We start from the raw sequence: 23,875 nt of genomic DNA on the forward strand, positions 1-23,875 counted from the left end.
GACCAGCGTTAAAGCTGCTTAGCAAGAAAATTAATCTTTTTTTTTTTTTTCTTCCTTTGAAAAACGTGTATCAGTCACAGACATTACAGCACGCGAAGGAAAGCCCAACCCCGCAAATGCAGCGCTGAGGACGAGGCCGTGAGGGAGCGTCCGTCCCTTCACCCTCACGAGGAGGAGCAGCAGGCAGAAGCTGAGGACGGGCCTGCCTAGCGTCACCCGAGGGGCTCCAGGGCACAGCCCCGTGAGGACAAAAGCCACAGTCCCTCCAACCCTTCCTCGCCGCTGCTCGGGAGTCGCGCCGCCCCCCCGCGCCTCAGGACTCCCCGCCCCAGCCATCCCCGCGCCACCGCCCCGCCCTGCGCTCCGCCCCGCCCCTGCGCGCGCGGCATTCTGGGCACGGTAGTCCAGGAACTCTATCCTACTGCCGGGTGGCGCCGCGTGGAAACTACAACTTCCGGCGTGCCGCGCGTTGCGGCCTCCCCCACAGCCGCGCCGTGTTGCTGCGCCCGGCCCGGCGTTCCCCCCCCCCCCCCACCCCCGCCGCGCCTGGTGTCCCGGGGCGGCCCGGAGCGGCGGCGGCTCCGTGTGCCAGGGCCCGGCATGGCGCTCCCGACAGCGGCGCAGCGCTGCCCGTAGGTGTGGCAGCGCTCAGGGCCGGGCGGGCCTGCGCGGTCCGGGTGGGGCTGCGATGCGCCGCAGAGGGACTCTGAGGGTGCCGGGCGGGGTGGGTGCGATGAGTAGCCCATGATGACCAGAGGAACGCGGGAGGGGAGAGATCTGTGAGGCGGGAGGTGGGCAGAGGTGTCCGTGACGGCGGTGTGGGTAGAGCGGAGCTGTGGGGCCGCACCGTGATGGGCGATGCTGGGGTCGGGGGCCTTGGAGAGGGCTGGGCCGAGGGGGCCGGACCGGGCTGGGGCTCAGCTGTTGCTGCGGTGGAGGGAAGGACGGCTAAGGAGAATAGAATTAGGGAGCACCGGAGACGGAGCGGCCGGGATGGTGCAGGGTTGGGGTTCCCTGAAGAGGAAGGTGTGTGCTGAGCTGCTGAGCTTTGCCAGGGGGTAGTGAGAGCGGAGGAGTGCTCTCAGTGAGAGGATTGCTGAGGAGGAGCAGGAGAAAAAGAATGTCTGAAGATGCTGGGAGTGGTGGTGAGGCAGTAGAATTGTGGGGCTAGCTATAATACTGGGGAGCATGCTGAGGTAATGGTAGGGAAAATGGAGCCTGGGGTTTGGTCAGTGTGTAATATTAGAGTGAGGTTCCTTGACACATCTGGAAGGCATTTCTGTAAAGAATTGAGAAATGCAGTGTGCAAGGAGGGTCTGGTGTACTTAGGACATGTTGGCAGGTTCAAGGAGCACTTCAGATCAAGGAGAGAAGAAAGATGCAAGTAACTCTTCAGGGGAATGAGCCAGCTTTCAAGAACCTCACTTGAGAGCTATGTGTTCTTCCTTGTCACAGTTGACCAGTGGAGAAATCATCACTTTCCTGCTGTGCTGCAACATCCTAATCCTCCCTGATTCTGCAAAAAACTCCACCCTGTAGGCATGGCTCACCTGAGAGAATTTGCTAGCCAGGTAAGTGGTGATTAAAAATTTGTTTTAAAACTCTCTTCAAGGGTTTACATGATGCTGTTTGCTCTTGATACAAGAGTTTCAAACAAATAACCAGAAAATCACTTTTTGCCACTCTTTATCGCTCATGCACAGCTCTCAGCTTACTCTTGTTAGCTGATTGACCTGTGTCTTACTCTGTGCCTGGTGTTGGGCTGATAGTGTTGTGTTGCCAGCCATACAGAAAGTGAATTCTTCACCCACTATGGAGCCTTTCTCTGGGATTAACTGTGTTGTTTTTAGGGAGACAGGAGTCACTGGCTTTCTAAGTATTTTTGGAAGAGGAAGTCTAGAAATGGGAACAGAAAAACTGTGTAAGCTGGCTCTGCCAGACATACCTTCCCAAAGTGTTCATGGCATTAGTCTCAGAAAAATGGTGCTTGTAAACTTGCTGCATGAGAGGCAGTGATATTTGATACTGGGTCATAATTCTTCCAGGAGATCTCAGCCTCCATGGATATGGTTAAATGCTGCTGTTGCGGTGACATTTTCGTAAGAGGAGTGTGGAAAGATGATGCCAGGATTTGGGACTGAAAGCTAAACCACATTAATAATATTGGCTTGCATCTTCTTCTTCCCTCTGAATTCGGTTGTGGGGTGTGTTTGATTATTGGCAGATGTCAATACTGAACATAGGTCTTCTTAAACCATGTTTTGGGTCATCACTCTGTTCTGCTCCTAGGTGCAGAATTACTAAAAGCTTTCAGTGGTTTGATGTAATGTTTTCTCTGAACCTTTACTGATTTAAAATTGATTTGCAATGCACCTTAGTTTGCATGCTGTCTTTCACATCAACTGTTTCCCCAAAGTGTGTATAGAATTAAATGTAAATATAATGCCTGGCTGAGTCACTGTGCAGGGAGAGAAAGGGAAGGATACTGTCTGGTTAAGGCTGAAAACTGAGCTCTGTAGCTGCAGAGGAGGTTGCTCTGAAGCTTTTTTTGTACACAGCATTCACTCACGAAGCTTATCAGCATTCTAGTGGTTTCAGCTCTCGAATTTATTATGGAAATGTTAGGCATTCTCAGACCCCGTCATCACATGACTCTCTGTCTGGTCTTGGAGTAGGAAACCAGTCTGTGCTGTCCATTCCTCCAGTCTTTTCAGGAATCCCTGGTGGAACCTCATGATCTGTGTAACTGAGGCTTGCTGGGAGGGCAGTAGGAACTGGCCTGAAGTTTTCTTCACTGGGATTTAGGGAGCAGTGGGAGGTGCTGTGAAAATCAGGAGACTAAGACTGACATTTGGGATGTCATTGGGCTTGACTTGTCTTTGATTCTCAGTTCTGGTGCTGATGGGCAGGGTTATCTTAGGCCACTGCCCAGGCTACTCTGCCTCTGTGCTTCCATTTTCCTGCCTCAGCTGGTTGTCTCCTCTCTTTCCTTGGCTCCCTTGTGATGTTAACATCCTCCACTCTTGGTCTGAAGCTCTGTCTGCCAGGTGATGTATTTATGTTAGTTACTATGTATAAAGCTCTGATATGAGCTCTCTTTCTAGATTTGCTGTTCCTTACCTGACCTTGGAGAAGCCATTTAGGTTTTTTTGGCTAAGTAATGCTTCGCCTCCTGAAGCAAAAGAATAATGTCTGTGAAGAGAGGTGGGAGTCTCAGACAAGCATGCGTGTTACAAGTGTTGAACAAAAGCTTCCCTCTTTTCTATACTCCAGAAATTCAAAACTGTCCTAGGTTTTGGCAGTTGCAGAGAGCTGTGCAGACATTTTGTATAGACAGGGAAGCTTTCAGATGGTTCCAGATAAAAGCTGATTTCACCGAAGAGACTGCTGGTAGCCCAGAGGTGAGTGTTCAGCATGCTGGGTGGGAAGGTGGGGAGCAGAGGATGCAATGAGGGAAAGAGAAGAGCAGATGAGTTCTATTAAAACCAACTTCCTTCTTCCACTGTGTTTGGCAGAGCAAAATTGTTTGTTTGTTTGGCTGGGTGGAAAGTGCTCTAGTCAGAAATAACACTAAATGTGGCTGTAGTTCCACATAAACCCTTTGAAGTTCCCACATTCCTAGTCAGCTTCAGCTCATATTGTGGCCTTGGCAATCTTCTCCCATATGGAACAGTGATTCCAATTCCAACCTACCCCAGATGAAGGAGTTCTCATTTCCAAAAGGGTTTAAGCAACCCTCTGTGTTTTATGCAACAAATGCAGGCGTGATTCTTACTCTTGAATATTTTGAGACTAAGCTCCAGCTGGACATGGCCCAGAGAGAAGATCTTCATCTGGTTCAAATGGTGTTTGCTTCTGTTCCCAATATGCAGCTTATCTTTCCAGGCAGTAGCTTTGAAATGAGGGCAGATACTTACCCTTCCTCTCTAGTACTTACCCACATCTTCTCAAAGACTGTGGATATCATGTCTCCACAGCTGGAGGTGGCAGAGCTGCCAAAACCATTCTTTCCCCTTGAAGCATCTGGTGTTACTGCCAGGCTTGTCTCATAACACACTGCAATTCCTAATTGCTGGTGGCTGCAGTGAGTTGGTCTGTTTTAAAACATGGTATCATCAGTCAGGATGGCAGATACTCCCACGCCTGTCAGGACAGAGCATCCTTCTTTCCTGTGCTGTGAGATTGGATCCTGGAGGGCAGAAGTGTAGCACATTACTAGGAAATTGTCATCACTCCTCTCATACTTACTCCCTTCCTGCACTTAGAGCTGAGATGGTTCTTTATGTGCTCTCCCTCCAAAGCCTGCCCAGGCCTGCCTGAGCCATCTCTAGTGCCTGACTGACTGCTCTCAGTGGAGAGGAACAGCAGGAGGCTTTTTGCTTCAGAACTGCTGTGTAAAAAGTTGAAATACAGTGACTATCCCTTAACAGCTTTACATACTGTAGTAGGGCAAGGAGCAGCCACTGTTTTCAGCTCTGATGGGTTCTGTCAATGTGGAAGAAAAATGGGAAGAACCCAAGCTGGTTAGCAGTTGCAAAGGTCCTAATGAGCTGCTTTGGGTTATCTGTGCTCATTTAAGCAGGTATAAAGTATTTCATCTGGATTTTCTTGCTACCTACTAATGAAATTTTCCAGGTGTATTTGCAGCAGTGCAATTCCAGAGGATGGATTTCCAGACAGGGTGGTTCTCTAACAAGATGACTGGTACTGAGATAATTCATATTTAGGAGAGGGAAGGATGGTGCTTGTTACATTTCTCACCAGGGTGCTTTGCAGGTGCAGGTGTGTTGGAGAAGGGGAGAGTCAGGCTCATGGAGTGCATCCTTCTCTCTCCTGACAGAGCAGTGCAGTTCCATAACTCTCCATTCCTGGTGGAACTGCATTTGTGCTGCTCTCTGATGAGTGCTGAGGCCTTTATGCCCACAAATCTGAGCATTTTTGTTTGTCAGCACAGCTCATCATGTGGTGTCTCAAACTGGATTTTTTTTAATGGCCAAGGGCTTTTGAACACTGTCCTGCAGACAGGACATCTTAGCTTGTTATGGAAATTCAGAGTTGCTGGAAATGCCACCTGGCAGTTTCTTCTGTGGTGTCCACAATGGTAGTTCACAAGGTGTTCTCTTGAGCTGACTTGGGGATGGGCCTGCTTCCTCCTCCCTGTTTACAGAAAGGGAAGAAATTCATCCAGCAGTGTCCAGAGACTGTAACTGTGGCTGGAATGACTGTACCCCTTGGCCCTGTACTGGTTCCCTGGGTTCTTTCTGTTGCTGGGTCTGGTTTCTGCAGTTTGGCCAGTGCATCAAGGGATATTCATCCTCAGGCCTTCCATAGAGTCAGTCTCCTTCCCCATCATCTGGGAGTTCTAAAGCATTTCCAGGTCAGTACTGGGAAGGTAAATCCAGTACCTACAAAGTAGTGTCCTAATGTTTCCACCCTAATGGAGGTGGGCCTGTCTCATCTGCCCATCAGTTACATTGTTTTCCTGAGTCCCTTAGGCAAAATTTCTGTCTGCTTGTCAGGAAGCTTTGTTTCCTTCACAGCACCCAACTGAACTTCTTTGTTCTATGGAAAACAGGGTAAACCAACATCCAAGTCTGGAAGCTTGTTTACAAAACTGTCTATGATTAGAGAGCCTGCTACATAAAGTGGTTGTCCCTAAAGCTGCCTGCCACAGCTTCAGGTTTGATGTGTTGATCTGGAGAAATCAGTCCTGATTCTCTGATATGCCCTACCAAGCTGAAGGGGGAGCAGTTACTTCCACTTTGCTGTTTCTTACCTCATGGAAAAGTTACATAGAAGGGGAGGAATGTTTTCTTGAAGGTTTGCTTTCCTGCAGTATTCATGTATCTTTTCTGAGCTGAGGAGGTGCTTCTAGGAGATGATGATCTTATTCTCCCTGATGTGTGGGAGTGACTGATGTATTGGTAGCCATTTTTGGGTGCAGTAGGTCACTGTGCACAATAGTATCTGGGGCACTTTCTTCCCCCTTCCTCCAGCTCAGTCAGGGGGTGGAAACTGCTCCTGGTCTGTAGTGAGCCTGGACTAGTCAGACTGTTCTCCCTGCCTGCAGTCATCATTCTCATGTTGTCCCCTAACGTTTCTCAAGCTCAAATCCTCCTCCCCCCACCTCCCTCTCTCCAGTCTGCTATGTATCTCCAGTTCTTTTTTATCTCAGAACATCCCATCTAGTCCGTTTCCAGTGCATTTGTTCAAAGTACAGCCTGTTTGGGTGTTTCTAGGGATGCAAAAGGATATTTGGTTATCCTTCTGTATCTTGGACTGGAGTTTGTGTACAAATCCTGTTGAGTGAGCTACCTGTAAAGCTCACCTGGGCCTGGCTTATAGCAATGCACAGAAGGCAAACAACCTGTGATGACAGACTGGCTTAATCATTAAGCAACACCTTAGGCTGTTCAGTGAGGGCCTGCTGCTAGAACCTGGTATGAGATGGAAAAATTCAGCTTCCATGTTCTCTGATAAAATCTGCCAACTCAAGGCCCTTGTGAGAGAGCACTCTCACTGAGTGACATGTTGGAGCTGAGACTCAGAAGGTCTGGGTGTGGAAAATTCCTTCTAATGGTTTGGCTGCTTCCTAAGGTCAGGCCATATTTTCCAGAGATTTTTTTCAAACTTTAAAAAAAATTTAAAGGCAGGAAAACTAATCACAAAGAGTATTTCAGTAGCATCAAGGGCCTCCTGGTGTGCAGGTGGACTGAATTAAATATCACGAGAAGGTGACTGTGATTTATTCCATTTCTTACCCATACTCACCTTAATAAAGAATTAACTGTGCACCTGCTATTAAAAAGTCAGTATTTCTCTGTTAGTAACTGCCTAGTTGATGTGTTTATCTAATGAAGGAGATGCTGTTTGCCTTTGCATCTGGGTATTCCAGACAGAGAAGAGGCTGGTACGCAAAAGCAGGTGAGGTAGATGGAGTGTCCATTCTGCTCTCCTGCCTCCTCCTTGCTGCTGACCTTCCAAAAGATGTGAGGCTCCATCTGCAGATGTCTGAGGAGAGCTGGGCTGGCTGCTGCCTGGAAATCATGCTGCAGCAGGGAAGACAGTAAATGTGAATTCATATTACTGTAATATTTCACCCTCCAGATAAGTAGGGAAGGGTGCAGATCTTTCTAATCATTTCAGTCTTTGAGTGCGGGAAGGCTAACTGGGGAAACATTTTTATGGCCTCTTGCTTGTGCCCATTTTCTCATGCAGATTTTCAAGAGAAAGCTGGTACTGGTACCACTTGCTGGTCTGTATTGAAGTGGGAACAGATGCTCACTCAAGGAGCTGCTGTGGCACCAGTTGGTGCCTGCAGTTGAGCAGCCCTGTCCCAGTGGAGCTGACACTTTCCACAGTGATAGTTGCTGACATTCTCGTGCTGGACTTCCCTCCTTTTCCTCCCCCACTGTGCTGTGCAGGGCTGGAAAGCCTGTGGGAAAAGATTTCTTCAGTTCTAATCTTGGATATATTCTGTGTTAAGTTTCTGAGACAGTTTAGGATACACAAATTTCAGATGAATTTATCAACATAGTAGGTGCACAGATACAGAGATGAGCTGTATGGGTATGTGTGGTGCTCTGCAGCCTGAGAACTTAATGGATTTTCCCGTCTCTGCTCCGTGGTTTAGCACTCCAGGGTGGATCCTGAGGAGCTGTTCACCAAGCTGGAGCGGATCGGCAAAGGATCGTTTGGTGAAGTGTATAAAGGGATCGACAACCGCACCAAGGAAGTGGTTGCTATCAAGATCATTGATCTGGAGGAGGCTGAGGACGAGATTGAGGACATTCAGCAGGAGATCACTGTGCTCAGCCAGTGTGATAGTCCCTACATTACCCGGTACTATGGCTCCTACTTGAAGGTAGGACAAACCATGGTGATTCCTTGCCAGTAGTTTGGGAATGGGGAGGGCTCCTCTGTGGATGCTGCAGTGGATGGTGGCACATGGCATTGCAAAGTGGTGTGTGAGTGGAACAGGAGCAGTGGTGGCTCTGCTCACAACGTTGATGTGTACTCAATAGCAGACTGGGCTTTAAGGCACTTGCTAAGCACATGGAAATGAGGTGCCCTGTACTTTGTAGTACCAAGACTAGGGTACTTCACTGGAGAGCAAATTATGTGTTGAAGACTAAACTTTCCCTGGTCTGACGCTTCTGGAAAGGAAGTTGGTGAAATACTTTTCCAGAATAGCACAGTCTTAAGGCAGTACTACTGAGGGGTTTATGCCTCTGAAGAAAAGAGGAGGTTGAAACTACTTCATCAGAAAGACTCAGTTCATATTCTTTTCACCCTGTGGAGGAGTACTGATACTGCTTCCATTGAGAACAGGTTTAGGAATCCCTAATGGAAGTAGTGTTGATCAGAAAAGGCCTATGCATGCTGGCTGCTGGAGATGAATGTAACAGTGAGACTGCAGTTCCTGAGCTCTTTGGGTCCTGAGTATTCCTCCCTTATTTTTCAAAGGTCATAATGCATTTTCTTAGCCTTCTGCTATAGTTTCGTGCACCTGCTGCCTATCTTCTGTTGGGACCCTACAAACCTCAGCATGAAATCTCTTCTCTGAGAAGTTTAGAATGTCTTGCCAGTTGTACCCTTCAAGCTGGCAGCCCTTTTAATGAGATCAAAGGCTGCAATGCTCCCCTGCCATTGCCAAGAAGGACTTGAGTGGGATGAGCTGTTGGAGAAATGTTAAAGGGCTCCAACCTGGTAATAAGCCTGTCTGTGGGCTGGGCAGTCTGGTGCCTGTAGGGGCACTTGCCCAGGTGAAATTGCAGACTGAGAGTTAGAAATGTGCTGGAGACAGGTCTGCCTCTATAATGCTGTGTCAGCAGAAAAGAGGAAGCTTGGGGCTCCTGCCTTAAGCCCCTGAGAGCTGCAGTGTGCAGCATCTCCTGGATTGTGTACAGAACTACTCTTGTGTCTTGCTGCATCATAAGTGCTTCACTTTTCTGTCTGTTTTCATTACTGTCTTTGCTCTTGATTTGTGCTCTTGCTTGCAGGGCACTAAGCTGTGGATAATCATGGAGTACTTGGGAGGAGGTTCAGCCCTGGATTTGGTGAGTAAGTGGCAAGTTCTGGACTATGAAAAGTACTGACTGAATACTTGGTTTGTGAAATGCCCATAAGCCAGACACTCACTTACCACATACCATCCTTCTGGCAGCCCTGTGCCCGAGGGGTAAGCAGTGCAGGACAGACATGTTGGTTATGCTTATCCCAGGACAGAGGGAATGTTTTCATGGAGCCCAGCTGTCCCAGCACTGTTGTCCAGCATGCTGTGCTGCTCTATAATGGAAGGAGCCAGTGAACTGAAAAGTGAGCACAGCCAGTTGTTTTTGAGCAGTGCAGATCTGTACTTCGCCTAATCAGAGTCATGGTATTACTCAGTAAAGACATAGTCTGTGATTAAGTTAACCCAAATTTTGAGAGCATACAAATGCAGAATTTTTCCGTAGGCAAAGGTCTGCTGCACTGTATTCTGTGACAGCATTTTTCTCTTCTCTTTAGGACAATAACACCCATTTTTCCAGAGTGGTAACTAATGATGTAGGGAAAACTGCTGAGCCTACAGTGACTTGGAGGAAGGTGTAGTGGGGGGCTGTCATCAGCAGAAGTTATCTGAGTGTCAGAACCTCAGTTATTGCACTGAGAAGGCAGGACTTGGTTAGAGGGGAACTGATGGAAAGGAGAGCTTTGATTCAGTACTCCACAGCCTGAGGGTTGAAGTCTCAGAGGCTGAAATTCAGTACTTGCATGCTGGCAAAGAGACCTGAACAAGAGAAACTGTTAAAATGTTCTGCTGGCCAATGTATTTCCAGGCCAAAGTGAGAGATGAAATGCTGCTTGTTTGGGAAGCCTTTGATAGATAGACTAGCAGACTTGGATAGATAGACTAGCAGAAAATCCCCCAAAGTTTTTGCATTGAATGCTGCCAGGTATAAACACCAGCATTCTGCTTGTAGCTTGTGCATCAGGTGTGCAAGAAGGTGCTTCCTGCTGAGTACAACATGCTTGGCCAAGGTTTCCAAGTAACAGACTGAGAGCCTGGAAAATCCAAGGCATCAGTCACCCTCTTTTAAGTCATTTTTATGCCTTTTAACAGCTGAAGCCAGGACCACTGGAGGAGACTTACATAGCTACTATCCTGAGAGAAATCCTAAAGGGTTTGGATTATTTACATTCAGAGAGGAAGATCCACAGAGACATCAAAGGTAAGATTGGAGAGCTCAGGTCCCTGTCTTGTAAGGGATGTTAGTAACATAATACTCAGAGATATTATATTCACCATAATCTGCAAGGTTTCAAAGACTGTTTCTCAGTGGTTCTTTGTTGTTGGGTTGCTGTTTATTGAATCTGATGCTTGTCACTGTATCACAACTCATGCTTTTCATGTCTTTAAGATTGGAGTAACAGTAAGGATCTGTAGCTCTTCCCTGACACTTGGAGTTTGGACAGTCAGGGAGCTGAAGCAGAGGAGTCAGTGAAAAGCATGCTCAGATATTAGCTGACTTGTGTCTGAAAATTTGTTTTGCTGCTGGACCCCAAAGGTGTGTGTGCTGGTTATTGTGGTTGTAGCTCACAGCAGACGTGAGCTGTCCTCATGCAGGGTTCACAGCCCTAGAAAATCAGGGCAGCTTGTGTCAGCTTATCCTGTTGTGTTTTTTTATAGTCACTGGCTATGTGCAGTGTACAGAGAGCTGGCATCTGCCTCCTGAAGAGCAGTGTCCCAGCAAGCCCAGATCATCAAAGTTCTGCAGGAGGATGGAGGGACAGTGCTGGGGAGCTGATGTGGAGCTGGAGGGCCAGATGCTCCTAACTCTGACCCACTGCAGGAAGGGGTGTGAGCAGGCAGGGCACAGAAACCTCATGCAGGGAGATTGGGAGAAAATTGTGTATGTGGGACTGCACATTGCTAGCACTGCAAGATATGTAGGGCTGTTGGCTGCCAGTGATGGGGAAATGCTGAAAGTTGTTAGGTAGGGACTCAGAATGAGAAGTCCTGCAGAAAACCCCCATTTCCAAATCTACACAGCGTTACAGTCTTACAAGTGAGTGGGAACTAGTACAAGAGTACTAGTTGAACTCCTTAGAAGGATCTGCTGTTTAAACTATGCTGAATGCTACTCTGGAAAAAAAAAATCAAGGGCATTAGAGACTGTGTTGCCCTCCCTTCTTTGTGTGGCCAGGAGTCACATCTAATTGATGATGTGGCCCTTCACATCTACTCCCTGCTCCTACCTTAGCAATATTCCCCTTCTGATCCAGCAAAGTGCATGATCTTGTTCCATTTTACCCAGTGGAGCTCAAAGCATTAGAATGGGTCTGAGGCTGGAAATCCAGGCTGAGAGTTATCACTGGGGTGAAGGAGGGTGCCACAGGAGAGCTCTGCTCAGTGTTCAGTTCTGTGTGGGCTGGAGGTGATTCAGAGGCCAGCAGACTTAATTGCTTATTTGTGCACATAGCTGCCAACGTGCTGCTCTCGGAACAAGGAGATGTGAAACTGGCTGACTTTGGGGTGGCTGGACAGTTGACAGACACCCAAATCAAGAGAAACACCTTTGTGGGGACTCCATTCTGGATGGCACCAGAGGTCATCAAACAGTCTGCTTATGACTTCAAGGTGAGCTGGGAGCAGGAGGATTGCTGCTTGAGGCTACTATACACAAGGTGGTGCTAGGACAGAAACAGGGATTGGAAGTGCTGCTTACTGCAGGAATTATTATTTTCTGTTATGATGCAGGGTATGCTGGAGAAATTTGTGTATTGAATATGAAATGCCACATCTCATTTATGTGATTAGCTGTCCTAAAACTGTGCTTTCATGTTGTAGAGTTGCTCCTTGCTGTTCGTGTTCTTCTTCTTCTTCTCTTCTCCAGGCAGACATCTGGTCCCTTGGGATTACAGCTATTGAACTAGCAAAGGGAGAGCCTCCAAATTCTGACTTGCATCCTATGAGGGTTCTCTTCTTGATCCCCAAAAACAACCCTCCAACACTTGAGGGTCACCACAGCAAGCCCTTCAAGGAGTTTGTAGAAGCCTGCCTCAATAAGGATCCTAGATTTGTGAGTATTGCTGCCCAACTGTGAATTTGGGTAAAGGTCAGCAGAGGTCAAAAATTCCTTCAACAGGAAGGTTCCAGAATCCCAGAGAGAGAGAGAGTTGCTGACCTCACAGGATGGCCACGTGAGCCTGGCAGGACTTCCTCATGAGAGGACGTGGACGGGCAAGAGCTGATCACTTCTCTCATGACCAGCAATGGGACCTAAAGGAATGGCATGAGGCTGTGTTAGGGGAGGTTTAGGTTGGATTTTCCACCAGAGGGTGGTCGGGCACTGGAACAAGCTCCTAAGGGCAGTGGTTGTGGCCCGAAGGCTGCCAAGAGTTCGAGGAGTATTTGGATAACACCCTCAGGCACTTTGTTGGGGGTTGGTAGCATTGTTGGGGGCTGTCCTGTGCAGAGCCAGGAGTTGGATTTGATGATCCTTGTGCATCCCTTCCAGCTCTGGGTATTCTGTGATTGCAGTTGAAGTCAGTGAGTCACGTGTTTAGTGTGCAGAGGTGGTTAGATGTGACATGCTTTCCTTATCTGCTCCAGAGACCGACAGCTAAAGAATTGCTAAAGCACAAGTTCATCACACGCTACACCAAGAAAACCTCATTCCTAATGGAGCTGATCGATCGATTCAAGCGCTGGAAGTCAGAGGGCCATGGAGAAGATTCCAGTTCTGGCGATTCTGATATGTACGTACATTTTGCAGGGAGGGATGCCCCTGCTTGCCCCAGAGTGGTCTACTGCCAACAGCTCAGCTCCTTTTCCCACCTGACATCTTATCTTTGAGGTTTCATTTGTGGGAGCAAGTGAGTGCTGCCTAAAGAGCCAGGCTGTTACCTCCTGTTCAGTGGGGCTCAGTTCTCTGTTCTGGTCTTAACCTGTGGAGCCTCTTGGCTGAGGGTAAGGAGTAAGAGTACTGACATGAAATGTTTAGTCTGAGTGTAACCAGTAAAACAGGGCTCTAGTTGCCTGTATTTTATGCACCTTTAATTACAGGAGCTCCAGGCTTTAGTAACTGGCAAGAGGTATGTTGCTGTGTATGCATACTCAGGGGTAGATCTTTGCACTGCCATGGAGGACAGTCAAATTATAGGCCTTGGGTGGGGAAAGGGCATTTCATTGCCAGAATGGTGTCACAGAGCTGATCTTCACCTGTCGTGGCAGCCACTTGAGTGACCAAGGACTCGGGGAGATTTGCTTATAACATCTAAGTCTGGCCCCTCTGATTGTGAGCTTGGGTTGTCTTGAAATTCCCCTAAATTTAACTAGCACTAGCTTCAAGCTTGCTAGATCAGAAAGATGAATGTGGTGATTTGGAAATGTGATGTAGTACTTAGCTCAGATCTCTTTGATGCTGTGTATGTGCTATAGAGACTGAAGTGGTTTCTCTTCAGACTTTTTTATGGGGTAGGGAAAAGCCTGAAGACCTGCAGCAGTATGCCAGTCGGGTGGGGAGAATGTGATTCTGGGACAGTATGGGCAAACCCCCAATGTATGAAGCTGAAGCTTTGCCTTGACTTTCCCCTTTTCACATACAGTGATGGAGATGCAGAGGATGGAGACCAAGGTCCAATCTGGACATTCCCACCAACCATTCGCCCCAATTCCTTGAGCAAGCTGCACAAAGGAATGGCTCTTCATGGTTCCCAGAAGGTCTGTGTGCTGTCTGGTCTTCCTGAAGTGGACTGAGCTAACATGAAGTTCTGGGTGTCTTGGGGAAGCCACCGGGCACTCCTTTTCTGTCTGAAATTTACTTCAGTCTGGCACCAAGGGCTGGTGCTCCATACCTGCCTCTTCCACATCATCAAGGTGCTGTGACTTTGTGGCTTTCTCAAGATCTGGTGATGGGATTGCCATGGAGTGGATTCACCACAGGCTTAGTACTTCATGTGCCCTGGAAGCTTTTGCCTGTATTTGTAACTTCTTTTTGTGTTGTTTTCCAGCCTACTGAGCCCATCAAGAGGCAGCCACGGTCACAGTGTCTCTCCACACTTGTTCACCCAGTTTTTGGGGAGGTGAGTAGAACCTTCTTAGTGTCTCTTCTGTTTGGAGATGAAGAGATACCTGACACAGATAAGTAAATGGGAAGGATTTGGAGAAGTGAGGTGTCTGGTAGGGTTAAGGGACTCTGAAGCATTTGTACCAGTTCAAAGGGCTAGACCATATGTGGGGAAAGTGAGTGTATCTCTGGTGTGTCCTCCTGAAAACACTTGTGTTTGGAAGAAGGTCATTACCCTTCTGGTAATCTGTGTTCTGGTGAGGATCTGATAGAGAAGTATCTGTCTCATGCCTGCATCTTAGGCTTGTTGATGCCTGGGCAGTTCCAGACTCTGATGTCCATGCCTGAAGTGCAGCTCCTGTTAGAGCAGATAGGTACTTGAGCTGGCCTGTCACCGTGCATGTCCAAAGCAGAGTTACTATAGGGAGGGTAGGTGGGTTAGAGCAGGAATTGGCTTTGCTGGTTACTAGGCCATTTCTTGTTCTGCAAAGACTGCTATTGGTAACACACCAAGACCAAGGAGTTCCCTGCCACCTAGCTTCTGGAAGGCAGGCAGAGAAAATGAGTTTAAAAAACCTACCCAGTTCCCCTCCCTTGTGGTCTGGATGGGGGTGTGGAGTTGAAGTAAGTGCTGCCATTAATGATGGAATGGTGTCTGTATCAGCAGAGAGGTGACAGCTCACCTTCCAGCTGGGTGGTGTTGTCAGGAAAGAGGAGGAGAATCATAAGGGGGCTGCTGGCTGTGAGCTCTGGTTGCTCTTTCCAGCAGAAGGGTGGGAAAGAAGATTATGCTTTGGAAGAAATCAATGAGATGCAGCATGTCAGGGTTCTGTTCTTGAGATGCTGGTGACAGACATCCCTGGTCCTCAGGAGTTACTCTTCTGGATCCTGATGGCATGACCCAGCAGAGAGCTGTGCTTTTTACAGCAAAAGTCTCCAGACTTTACTCTTTTCTCAGGTCTGCTGCTGTGTGGAAAGAGGCTTTGCTGTATGGCATGAACCAGAGGTAATTCTGAAAAGCAGGGTCTGGAAATTGGGAGTTTATCTAACCGGCCTCTTCTGTGCTCCATGGAGCTTGACTTTCAGAGGTCAGGGCATGAGGCCAGTGACCTGGGTCTTGTAGGCCTAGAGCTATGAGATGAAGCCACATTAAAATCGTGTTGGTTTGTGATGCAGTTTGTTTGTGCAGCACAGTCACTGATACTTGGGTCTCTGTTCAGTTTTAGGAGCCTCCTGGGGCAGAGTGCTCAGGGCTCTGACTGTAAATGCATTTTGTACTTTTCCTTGCTCACCTTGCTGCACCAGTTCCAGGCAGGAAGTGGCTTCCCAGACATTTAATTTCTGCTAGTTTGACTCCCTTTCCCCAGTTTGTTGATCCCCCTTTCCTTTGATTAGTCTTTTGCTGGCTCTGCAGATCTCACTGAAATTGGGAGCAGGAAGGGTTATGGGCAATCTCTGAAATAACCTGGCTTTTGTGTGCAGTAGAGGGGACTTGAAAGAAGACTTCTCTAGGTGAAATCTGCTTCACTTTTGGTTGTATGTGTTATTCTTTGCTGTTGGTAGGAAGCTAGAACTGAAAACTTTGTCCTCCTCACCACTGTAGATTGTGTCTTAAACCAGCTAGGCTTGATCCCCTCTTTTCCTAAAGGGGCTGTAGCTGGGCTTTGTGAATGGAAATCTGACTGAGATGTTCTTTGTAATCTTTCATCTGCCTTCCCTACATGTCGTTATTGGATGTTAATATTGAAACCTGAAAGTACAGGTGTGGACAACTGCAAATCTGGAAACATTGTGGAGCAGGGAGGTAAAGGGATGTTTGGGCCTGGTAAAGTTGAGCTCAATGCAGTCTTCTAACTCCTGCAAGCCTCCAGAGAGCTCTTCTGCAGTGGGAAGAGACAGCCCAGCACACACTGCTCCCATCACAGGCTGCTGCCAGGCAAGCTGAAGGTCAGGGGCTTGGCATCAAAGGCTGATGATAAACTGACATCACACCTTACCTCCAGGACAGACCCTGTGCTTATTCTGAGGCAGCCAGCCTTTGGTTGGTACCCATCAAATCCCTGGTTTTAGCATCACAACTATTTTTGGCCTAAGAAATCTGTATCCTTGGTGTGTAACTGAGTTGCCCTCCATGCCCCTGCCACTTCTGACTGAGCAGAGGTGCGTGGGTTGTTCCCACAGCTTTGTGGTAGGGAACAGGTGCCCCACTGGGGGAGGCAGTGACCCTTTTTGGCTGGGAACTGTTTGTTCCCAGCAAGGGACTTGGTGCACAGGACTCACTGCAGCTGTAGCTTATTCTGCTTTCTGAGGAGAGGTGAGCTCCAACAACAGGAAAGGCTGATCCTAGAATAGAGGTAAAGAACTGCGAGGCTTATGTAAAGCCCTTTAATCAGCAGGAACTATTGAGAGCTTAATTGAACTGGACCAGATGTTGCTTGTTCAACAAGATGCTTGATTGTTGTTTAGCTCCTTGTGTGACAGTGTCCTGGGGAAGGGGCAATCATACCATATTGTGGGAAGAAGTTGGGGAACTGCTGCTGGGGTGGAAATGTAGGATTTTGAACAACTGACTCCTTCAGGCTCAGCACCAGTGACCTGTCAGGCATTCCTTCTCAACAGAGCTGTAGGTATTTCAAATTAAGTGGAAAGTAGAGGCCTAGTTGGAGTGCACTGACCATGAGAGATGTGAATTGAGGCAGGTGCTGTGTGTGGAGATCTTGGTCTGTGAACTTTCTTCCCCTACTCCCCTGGGTAAAGCTCCCTTAGAGAGGAGTGTTGGAGGCCAAGGGGCTCGGGATCCCTGGTGTCACAGTTGTTTGCCTTGGCCTCCCAGTCACTAGAAGCAACTCAGGACTTTTTTTGTGGTTATTAAAGTGGTGGTGACTAACTCCTGGCTTTGGATACATTTTGCCCAGCCTGCCTGTGAGCCTGTGTATGTGTCTGGGTGCTGGGCTGTCATTAGCAGCAAAGGTGATTATACTGCTTCAGTTACACCTGGATTTCTTTGTGCTGTTACTACTTACAAGTTTTCAGGGCTGTTGGTTCATCTCTTAAAACATTTAGTTTGTTTAAGAGTACATCCTGTTAGATAAGGGCTTCAGTTGCCATTAGTACTTGGAGGCAAATTTTAACCCCAGACATTCTACCTTCCTGACCTACAAATGAGCTCTTTTTGGTTCATTTAAGTGGAATGTGGGTGCCCTCCTACACCCTGGTGGAGTCGTAAGAGGGAAAGGGCCTTAATGTCAGTGCTGCACTTCTTGACCAGTGCTTTCTGCACCAAAATGAGGACCTAATGACCTGCTTCTGGGTTGCAGCTCAAAGATAAGCACAAGCAGACTGGAGGCAATGTGGGAGCCATGGAGGAGCTGGAAAACGCCTTTAGCTTGGCCGAGGAGTCCTGCCCAGGCATCTCTGACAAACTGATAGCACACATGGTGGAGAGGGTCCAAAGGTGAGTGAGTGTGCTGAGTGTGAGCTGGCACTGAACCACGTGGCTCTTGTGCTCCAGGGCTGTGCAAAGGTCAGTGCTGAGCAGTCGAGACAGACAAAAAGTGAATATTGATGACAGCTGCCTTAATAGTTCCTGTGGCATTTCTTGTAACTGCTTTCATTTAATGGAAACAGTTATTTTGCCTCAGAAGCCTTTTCTCACACTGGATAGGTTTCTGTAGTGTAGATGTATGTTGTAGGGCACAGAAAGATGCTGTTGATCACCTTCATTTTGCACATTATCTGTATACATATGATACCCTGCTGGTTCCATTAACCAGGCAGCAAGGACTATGCAAAATCTCATTGAGATCACTTCTGGAATAGAAAGTTTCTGTTAATTAATACCTGTTTCATTGCAAGGAATGTGCTTGAAGGCACTACTTGAAGCTAGTCACTGCTTGCCACCTTTAGGTATACACAAAAGTGTACTTTTCCTGACAAGAATTATTTATTAAACCAGTGAAGGAATGTAGACTGGAGAATTTAGTTTTTTGCTGGGTAAAACTTGGTTCTGCTGCTGGTACCAAGTCCAGTCACATCCATGTGTTGTAGGTACCCATACAGCTAACCTGGTCACAGATTTATCAGGCTTTATTTAATGTGAATTTGGCTTTTCTCCCTTTCACAGCAGGCTATCCTAAATCTCACTCTTTCCTTACCAAGAGAGAACCTTAACATTTGGCTCCTCCTGGTTAGCAGGCTGGAAGTGTTCTACCATACCAAAAGAAGCTGTTCTGTGCTCTGGCTGCCCCTGTAAACACAACCCAAACAATGTAGTCTTGACTACAGTTTACACCCTTGAACTTAGTCTTTCTAAGCATTTCTTTATGGTGGGTTAAAGTTTTTGCCTTGTAACTCAAGGACCTATTGAATAGAACAGAATCATTGAGGTTGAAAAAGATGTCCAAGATGGAATCCAGCCTTTTACTGATCCCCACTGTGTCAAAGTAGACCGGAGCACGGAGTGCCACATCCAGCTGTTTCTTGAACATCTCAAGGGCTGGTGACTCCTACATCCTGGACAGGACATTCTAATACATGACAACCCTTTCTGTGAAGAAATTCTTCCTGATTCCCAGCCTCAGCCTCCACTGGTGCAGCTTGAGGTCATTCCATTTTGTCCTATCCCTGTTCCCTGGGAGAAGAGCCTCACTCTCCCCGGCTGTCCCCTCCTGTCAGGGAGCTGTGCAGAGCCACAACGTTCCCCCTGAGCCTCCTTTTCTCCAGGCTGAGCCCCTTTCCCAGCACCCTCAGCTGCTTCTGGTGCTCTGGACCCTTCCCCAGCTCTGTTCCATTCCCTGGACATGCTCCAGCTCCTCGATGTCCTTCTTGTGAGGGCCAGAACAGGACACAGCACTCAAGGAGGGGCCTCACCAGTGCCCAGCACAGGGGTATGGTCACTGCCCTTGTCCTGCTGCCACACTACTGCTGACACAAGGCCAATGGCCAGCCTTCTAGGCCACCTGCAGACATGCCAGCTCATGTTCAGCTGCTGTTGAGCAGCATCCCAAAGTCCTTTCCTTACCATGGAGCTTTCCAGCTGCTTTGCCCCAAACCTGTAGCACTGCAGAGCATTGCGGGACTGCAGTGCAGCACCTGGCACTTGGCCTTATTGAACCTCACATCATTGGTCTTGGCCTAGCCTGTACAGATCCCTCTGCAGAACCTTCATGCCCACCCAACATGGTGCCTGCTGTGAATGTACTTAAGGGGTCCCTCAATCTCCTTGTCCGGATCATGGATAGAGACATTAAACTGGACTAGTCCCAACACTGAGTCCTGGGGAACCCTAGTAGTGATTGGCCCCAGCTGGATGTAACTTCATTCCCCACCACTCTCTGGACTCAGCCAATCCAGCCAGTTTTAAAGTCAGCAAAGCGTGTACCTGTCCAAGCCATAGGCTGCAGCCTCTCCAGCCGAATGCTGACTGAAATAGTGAACAACATGCAAGCAGATATACCATGGGTTTGTGTAGGGCCCTCATCTGATAATCACTTAAGGCCAGGGAGAGAACACTCATTCTTCTGGCTGACCCATGGAGGTCACAGAAATGTTCTGTGATACCTGTAAAACCTGGGCCTCTGACTGAGCAGGAGCTGCACATGGATGTGTGTGGGTGACTGCAGACAGGTGATTGTTTCAGCATCATTCACTTCTGTCAGCCTAGAAATGAAACTGCTGGACAGGGCAGAAGCACAAGACACTTGGGGTTTTTTTTTGGGGGGGGGGGGTGGGGCTTGCAAAACCTCAAAGACCTGGTTGCTTTCTTATCGTAAAACACTAGTGCTGAAAACTTCTCATTAGGTTAAAACTGAATCTTAAAAGCCTGGAGAAGTGTTGAACCACCTTGACTTTTTGTTAAAAGTGCTGGTTTTGTCTGTCAGGACTTAATCTAGTGGCAGTGGGAGTGGGCACAGACCCACCCAGCCTGACCCCTTCCCCCACAGCCCTGCTGGTGGGTGCCTTGGGCACCATTCCAGGTGAGAACTTCAAACAGCCAGTACTGACCAGCTCTGCCTTGGTAATTCTTTCTTGCAGGTTTTCACACAGTCGGAACCACCTGACCTCTGCCCGCTGACACTCACATTCCCTGCTGTTGTTGTCAGGGGGGAAGGATTTTTTTCCAGCTTCATAAGAACTACATCTCTAATCCAGACCACCATCTGCCGTTGGATGTGACGTTGTGATGGACCCCAGGACATTTCTGAGCCTTCATGTTAGCCGTGTTTCCATGATAACCCAGGGTGGGGTTTGCAATGCAAGTACAATTTAGACCTTTTGCAGAACCCGAGATGGGTGGTCTAATTGTTTTTACAATGTAATCAATGCAGTTTTTAATTGTTTTCCTACAATGGATGTGTCCATTTTGACTTGGTTTGATTCACAGCTTGTTTCTGGTAAATACCTGGCTGCTGGAAAAAGGGAGATTCTCTTCCATTGATACATGTTTCACAGGCAAGTCTGATGGGTTTAGTCTCCTGCCCTTCCTAAATAAGTGTTTGTGAGCAGTCATGTGTGAGTGCAGGGATGTTGAGAAGCTCTCCAGGCATTTAGGGCCTCTGGGAGCATGAGACCAGTTCTCCAGTTGTTCTGGAGGATCACTTCTAGCCCTTCACACACAAGTAACAAGGATTTCCAGTGCTGCAGCAGCTGAGCTGATAACACTGTTGCTCTTTCCCAGCCTGTCATTTCATAGGAGGATGGGTTTGCCGATTGTTCTTTTTTTGGCTCTGGGACATCATTTTGTATTAAGCCTTAGTTCATCTACTTGAGGCAGCAGCAGAACTTGCCTTTGGGTCACCAGGGAGCAGAAGGCAAAGGGGGTGTGTTTGCTGTGGGAGCTGGTGGAGTTCCTGTCCTTGATCCTCCTGGCAGCTACAGCAGCTCAAAGCAGGCTGGGCAGTGCTGGTCTGAGCTGTGCAGGCCCACATGGGGCAGGAAGGGTTAAAAAGGGGAGTGGGGGGAACACAACAACTGCAGAGGTCAGCAGGGCTTTGGTTCACAGGCAGAGGGACACTACATAGCAGTTTTTGATGCAAGAACCTGTGCTCTACAGGAAGTCATAAACTGGATTGCTCACAGCATTGTGGTAGGGCTGGGGATTCCCAAGAGCTGCTCTAGGACACCCTCTCCTTTCTCAGCCTTCCCTTCTGGCTCCTCCTTCAGCCTGGGATCTGGACTCACTGCAGCCAGGGCTCTGCTCCAGTTGCCAAGCTGGGGTGGTGTTTGGTGGCAGAGAAAGTAAAGCATCTACTGCCGTGTTGGCTGCTTAAGGTATTCCAGCAGAGCCATCCCCAGGAGCTTTGCTTTCTGTATCATACTAGTTTATAAAGCAAATCTTTAATTCAGGTGAGCACAGAGCTCTTAAATCTACATTTTAAAGGTCTAGAAAAACTTAGGAAAATAACCCCTGATAGCTGGTTGCTTAGAGAGCTGCTCTCTAACTGAAAAGAGATTCCCATGAAGTCAGCAAGATCTCAGTTACCCAGATCTTTCTGTCTGGGTGTTTGTGCGTGGATGATATGGCTCACCCCAGAGCCACTGAGAACAAAAGTTAGAGCTGTTCAGCATTTTTTTAATGACAGGCCACTTTGTTAGAAACAAGGCTTGATTTTTGGTACTTAGCTTCAGACCTGCAGATTTTAAGTGCTGGGCTGCAAGTAGCTCAGGGGAACCATACGTTCCCTGATCCTGGTGAGTGGTGTTCACTTTTCCTTATGATTATCCTTTATTTATCCTGATGGATAAATACAGGCTCAGCAACACAATGAACTTGTACAGCGGTAGAGGTGCTGCTGTTGGCTCTCTGATGCAGAGCAGTGTTCTGTGGTGAGAGCCAGCTCAGAGCTTGCAGTTAGGAAGAACAGAACAAACCCACTTTTCCCCCGGGAAGAGAAGTTCATGTATAGACAGGATGCTTGGAGAGGGGGAAGGCAGAGGCTGCAGGCCAGCACAAGAGCCCCTGCTGCTTTTAAAGTTGCTGTTCAGAGCAGTAGCAAACCGTGTCGCTAAGGTACCTGTGTCCTTATGCTCTGCAGTGGAACGAGTAAACTTTTTGAAGGAAACAATCCACACACCCTTCATCCAGTGTTCAAAGCTACAATGGGTTTAGTTTTTCAAAACCATTGAAAGGGATCTGCCACTTTCAATAAAGTAACAAAACAAATGAGGCTGGTGTAACTGTGTTATTAGGGGAAAAGGATTGGTTCCAGCTGCTCTTATCTCCATTCTTCTTGGTCTTGTCCTGCATCTTCCTCATGCATTTATAACAGAGACCCCAGAGACAGAGCCAAGTGCTGTGTGTGCAAGGGTAACAGCTGCAGGCACATCAGTCTTTTCTGCTGGCACTCCAGGAAGCCCACGCTATTGACAAAGGTACGGCTGTGCACTGGGGCACACTGCACTGCAGGTTTTTGCTGGAGTTTGTTCCTTATCTGCAGTCTTCAGACTCAAGCTCAACTGCCAGCAGGGAATCTCTGCAGCTGGGAGGGGGCCCAGGTTGCCCAGGGAGGTGGTGGAATCTCCATCCTGGGTGATAATCCAGTGCACAGATGTGGCCCTGCATGAGCAAGGGTTGAACCAGGCAACCCTGAGCCTGTGTGACCTCAGGAACAGGATGAACACGTTGGACATGCCACTTTAATTAGTGTTTAAACCCTTGTGACTGCCCTTTCCCAGGCAGGAACAGAGGTGAAGGGTACAGATGAGGCTGTGACCAACTCTCAGCAGTGCTCCTCCTCTGTTTTTCCCTTGCAGCCAAGAAGCAGAACTGATTAATGTACTTCTGACTGTGCTTTTTTGGGGGAATTTTGCTAAATGCCATGTGCTCAGCTCAGCAGGCTGCTGCCAGGACACTGGTGATGAGCTGGCCTCACCTGCAGCTGGAGTGTGGAAGCACAGGTTCAGTGCAGAGGTGAGAACGCCGAGCTTGTAATTGGAGTGGTGCCTGATGCCTTATAAAAATGAAAGTTTGAGAGGTACCCATCAGGCACTAACCCTGCCCAGCAGAGGGTTTGGCTCTGCTAGCACAGCCCTGGTGGAGCCCACAACTGCTGCTGCTTCAGCAGAGCTAAAGCTGTGGTGGGGCAGAAGTGAAAGACTTAACTGGTGTAACAGAATCACTTCTCTGAGCAGGGAGGAGAAGGGAGCAGTCACCAGAACAGCTAAATGTGTCAGGAGTTACTGCACAAAGTCTTAAGCAATGAAGCAGGACTGTTATCCTGGATGAAGGTCAAGCATGGAGAGGCAAAACTCTCAGTGTAGGGGCTGTTGAGCCTGGAGAAGGCTCCAGGGTGACAAGGGGGAATGGCTTCACCCTGACAGGGTAGGGCTGGGTGGGATGGTAGCAAGAAATTCTTTTATTTGAAGGTGGTGAGGCCCTGGCACAGGGTGCCCAGAGAAGCTGTGGCTGCTCCATCCCTGGAAATCTCCAAGGCCAGGTTGGACAGGACTTAGAGCAACTTGGTGTAGTAAAAGGTGTTCCTGCCCATGGTGGGAATGGGATGGGAGGGGAGGGGGTAGAACTGGATGGTCTTTGAAATAGTGAGATCATGGCTATTAAGCTGTGCAGTCCCCACTGCATCTCCCCCTTTCATACACCTTAGCACCACAGCAAGAAACTAATGTGTAAGGATCTGTTTTAATTCTGTTCTTCTGTTAAGAAAACATCTAATGCTTATAGTTAAGACAAAAGTACTCCTGGAAAGTTCTGGAAAAATGAAATATTTCACAGAATTGATACACCAGCTAAAATCCTCACCATTTTTAAAGTTCACTGAAGTAAGGCAGCTGCAGTTTTGCTAGGAATAGCAATGTTTTTGGCTTTT

The 23,875-nt window shown here is 48.1% G+C and overlaps 1 protein-coding gene across 1 annotated transcript; it reads left to right on the forward strand.

The window, feature by feature from the left end:
• Positions 1 to 535: 535 nt before the first annotated feature.
• STK25 (serine/threonine kinase 25) lies at positions 536 to 22,197 on the forward strand. Its single transcript, XM_062499212.1, has 12 exons — positions 536 to 632; positions 1,456 to 1,571; positions 7,634 to 7,864; positions 9,003 to 9,059; positions 10,106 to 10,214; positions 11,466 to 11,623; positions 11,880 to 12,065; positions 12,599 to 12,744; positions 13,594 to 13,708; positions 13,999 to 14,070; positions 17,372 to 17,508; positions 20,088 to 22,197. Exons 2-12 carry the CDS (start codon positions 1,542 to 1,544, stop codon positions 20,125 to 20,127), a joined length of 1,281 nt encoding a protein of 426 aa, XP_062355196.1. The 5' UTR covers positions 536 to 632; positions 1,456 to 1,541; the 3' UTR covers positions 20,128 to 22,197.
• Positions 22,198 to 23,875: the final 1,678 nt, after the last annotated feature.

This window comes from Cinclus cinclus, chromosome 10 (assembly GCF_963662255.1).
Source record: "Cinclus cinclus chromosome 10, bCinCin1.1, whole genome shotgun sequence".
NCBI lineage: Eukaryota > Metazoa > Chordata > Aves > Passeriformes > Cinclidae > Cinclus > Cinclus cinclus.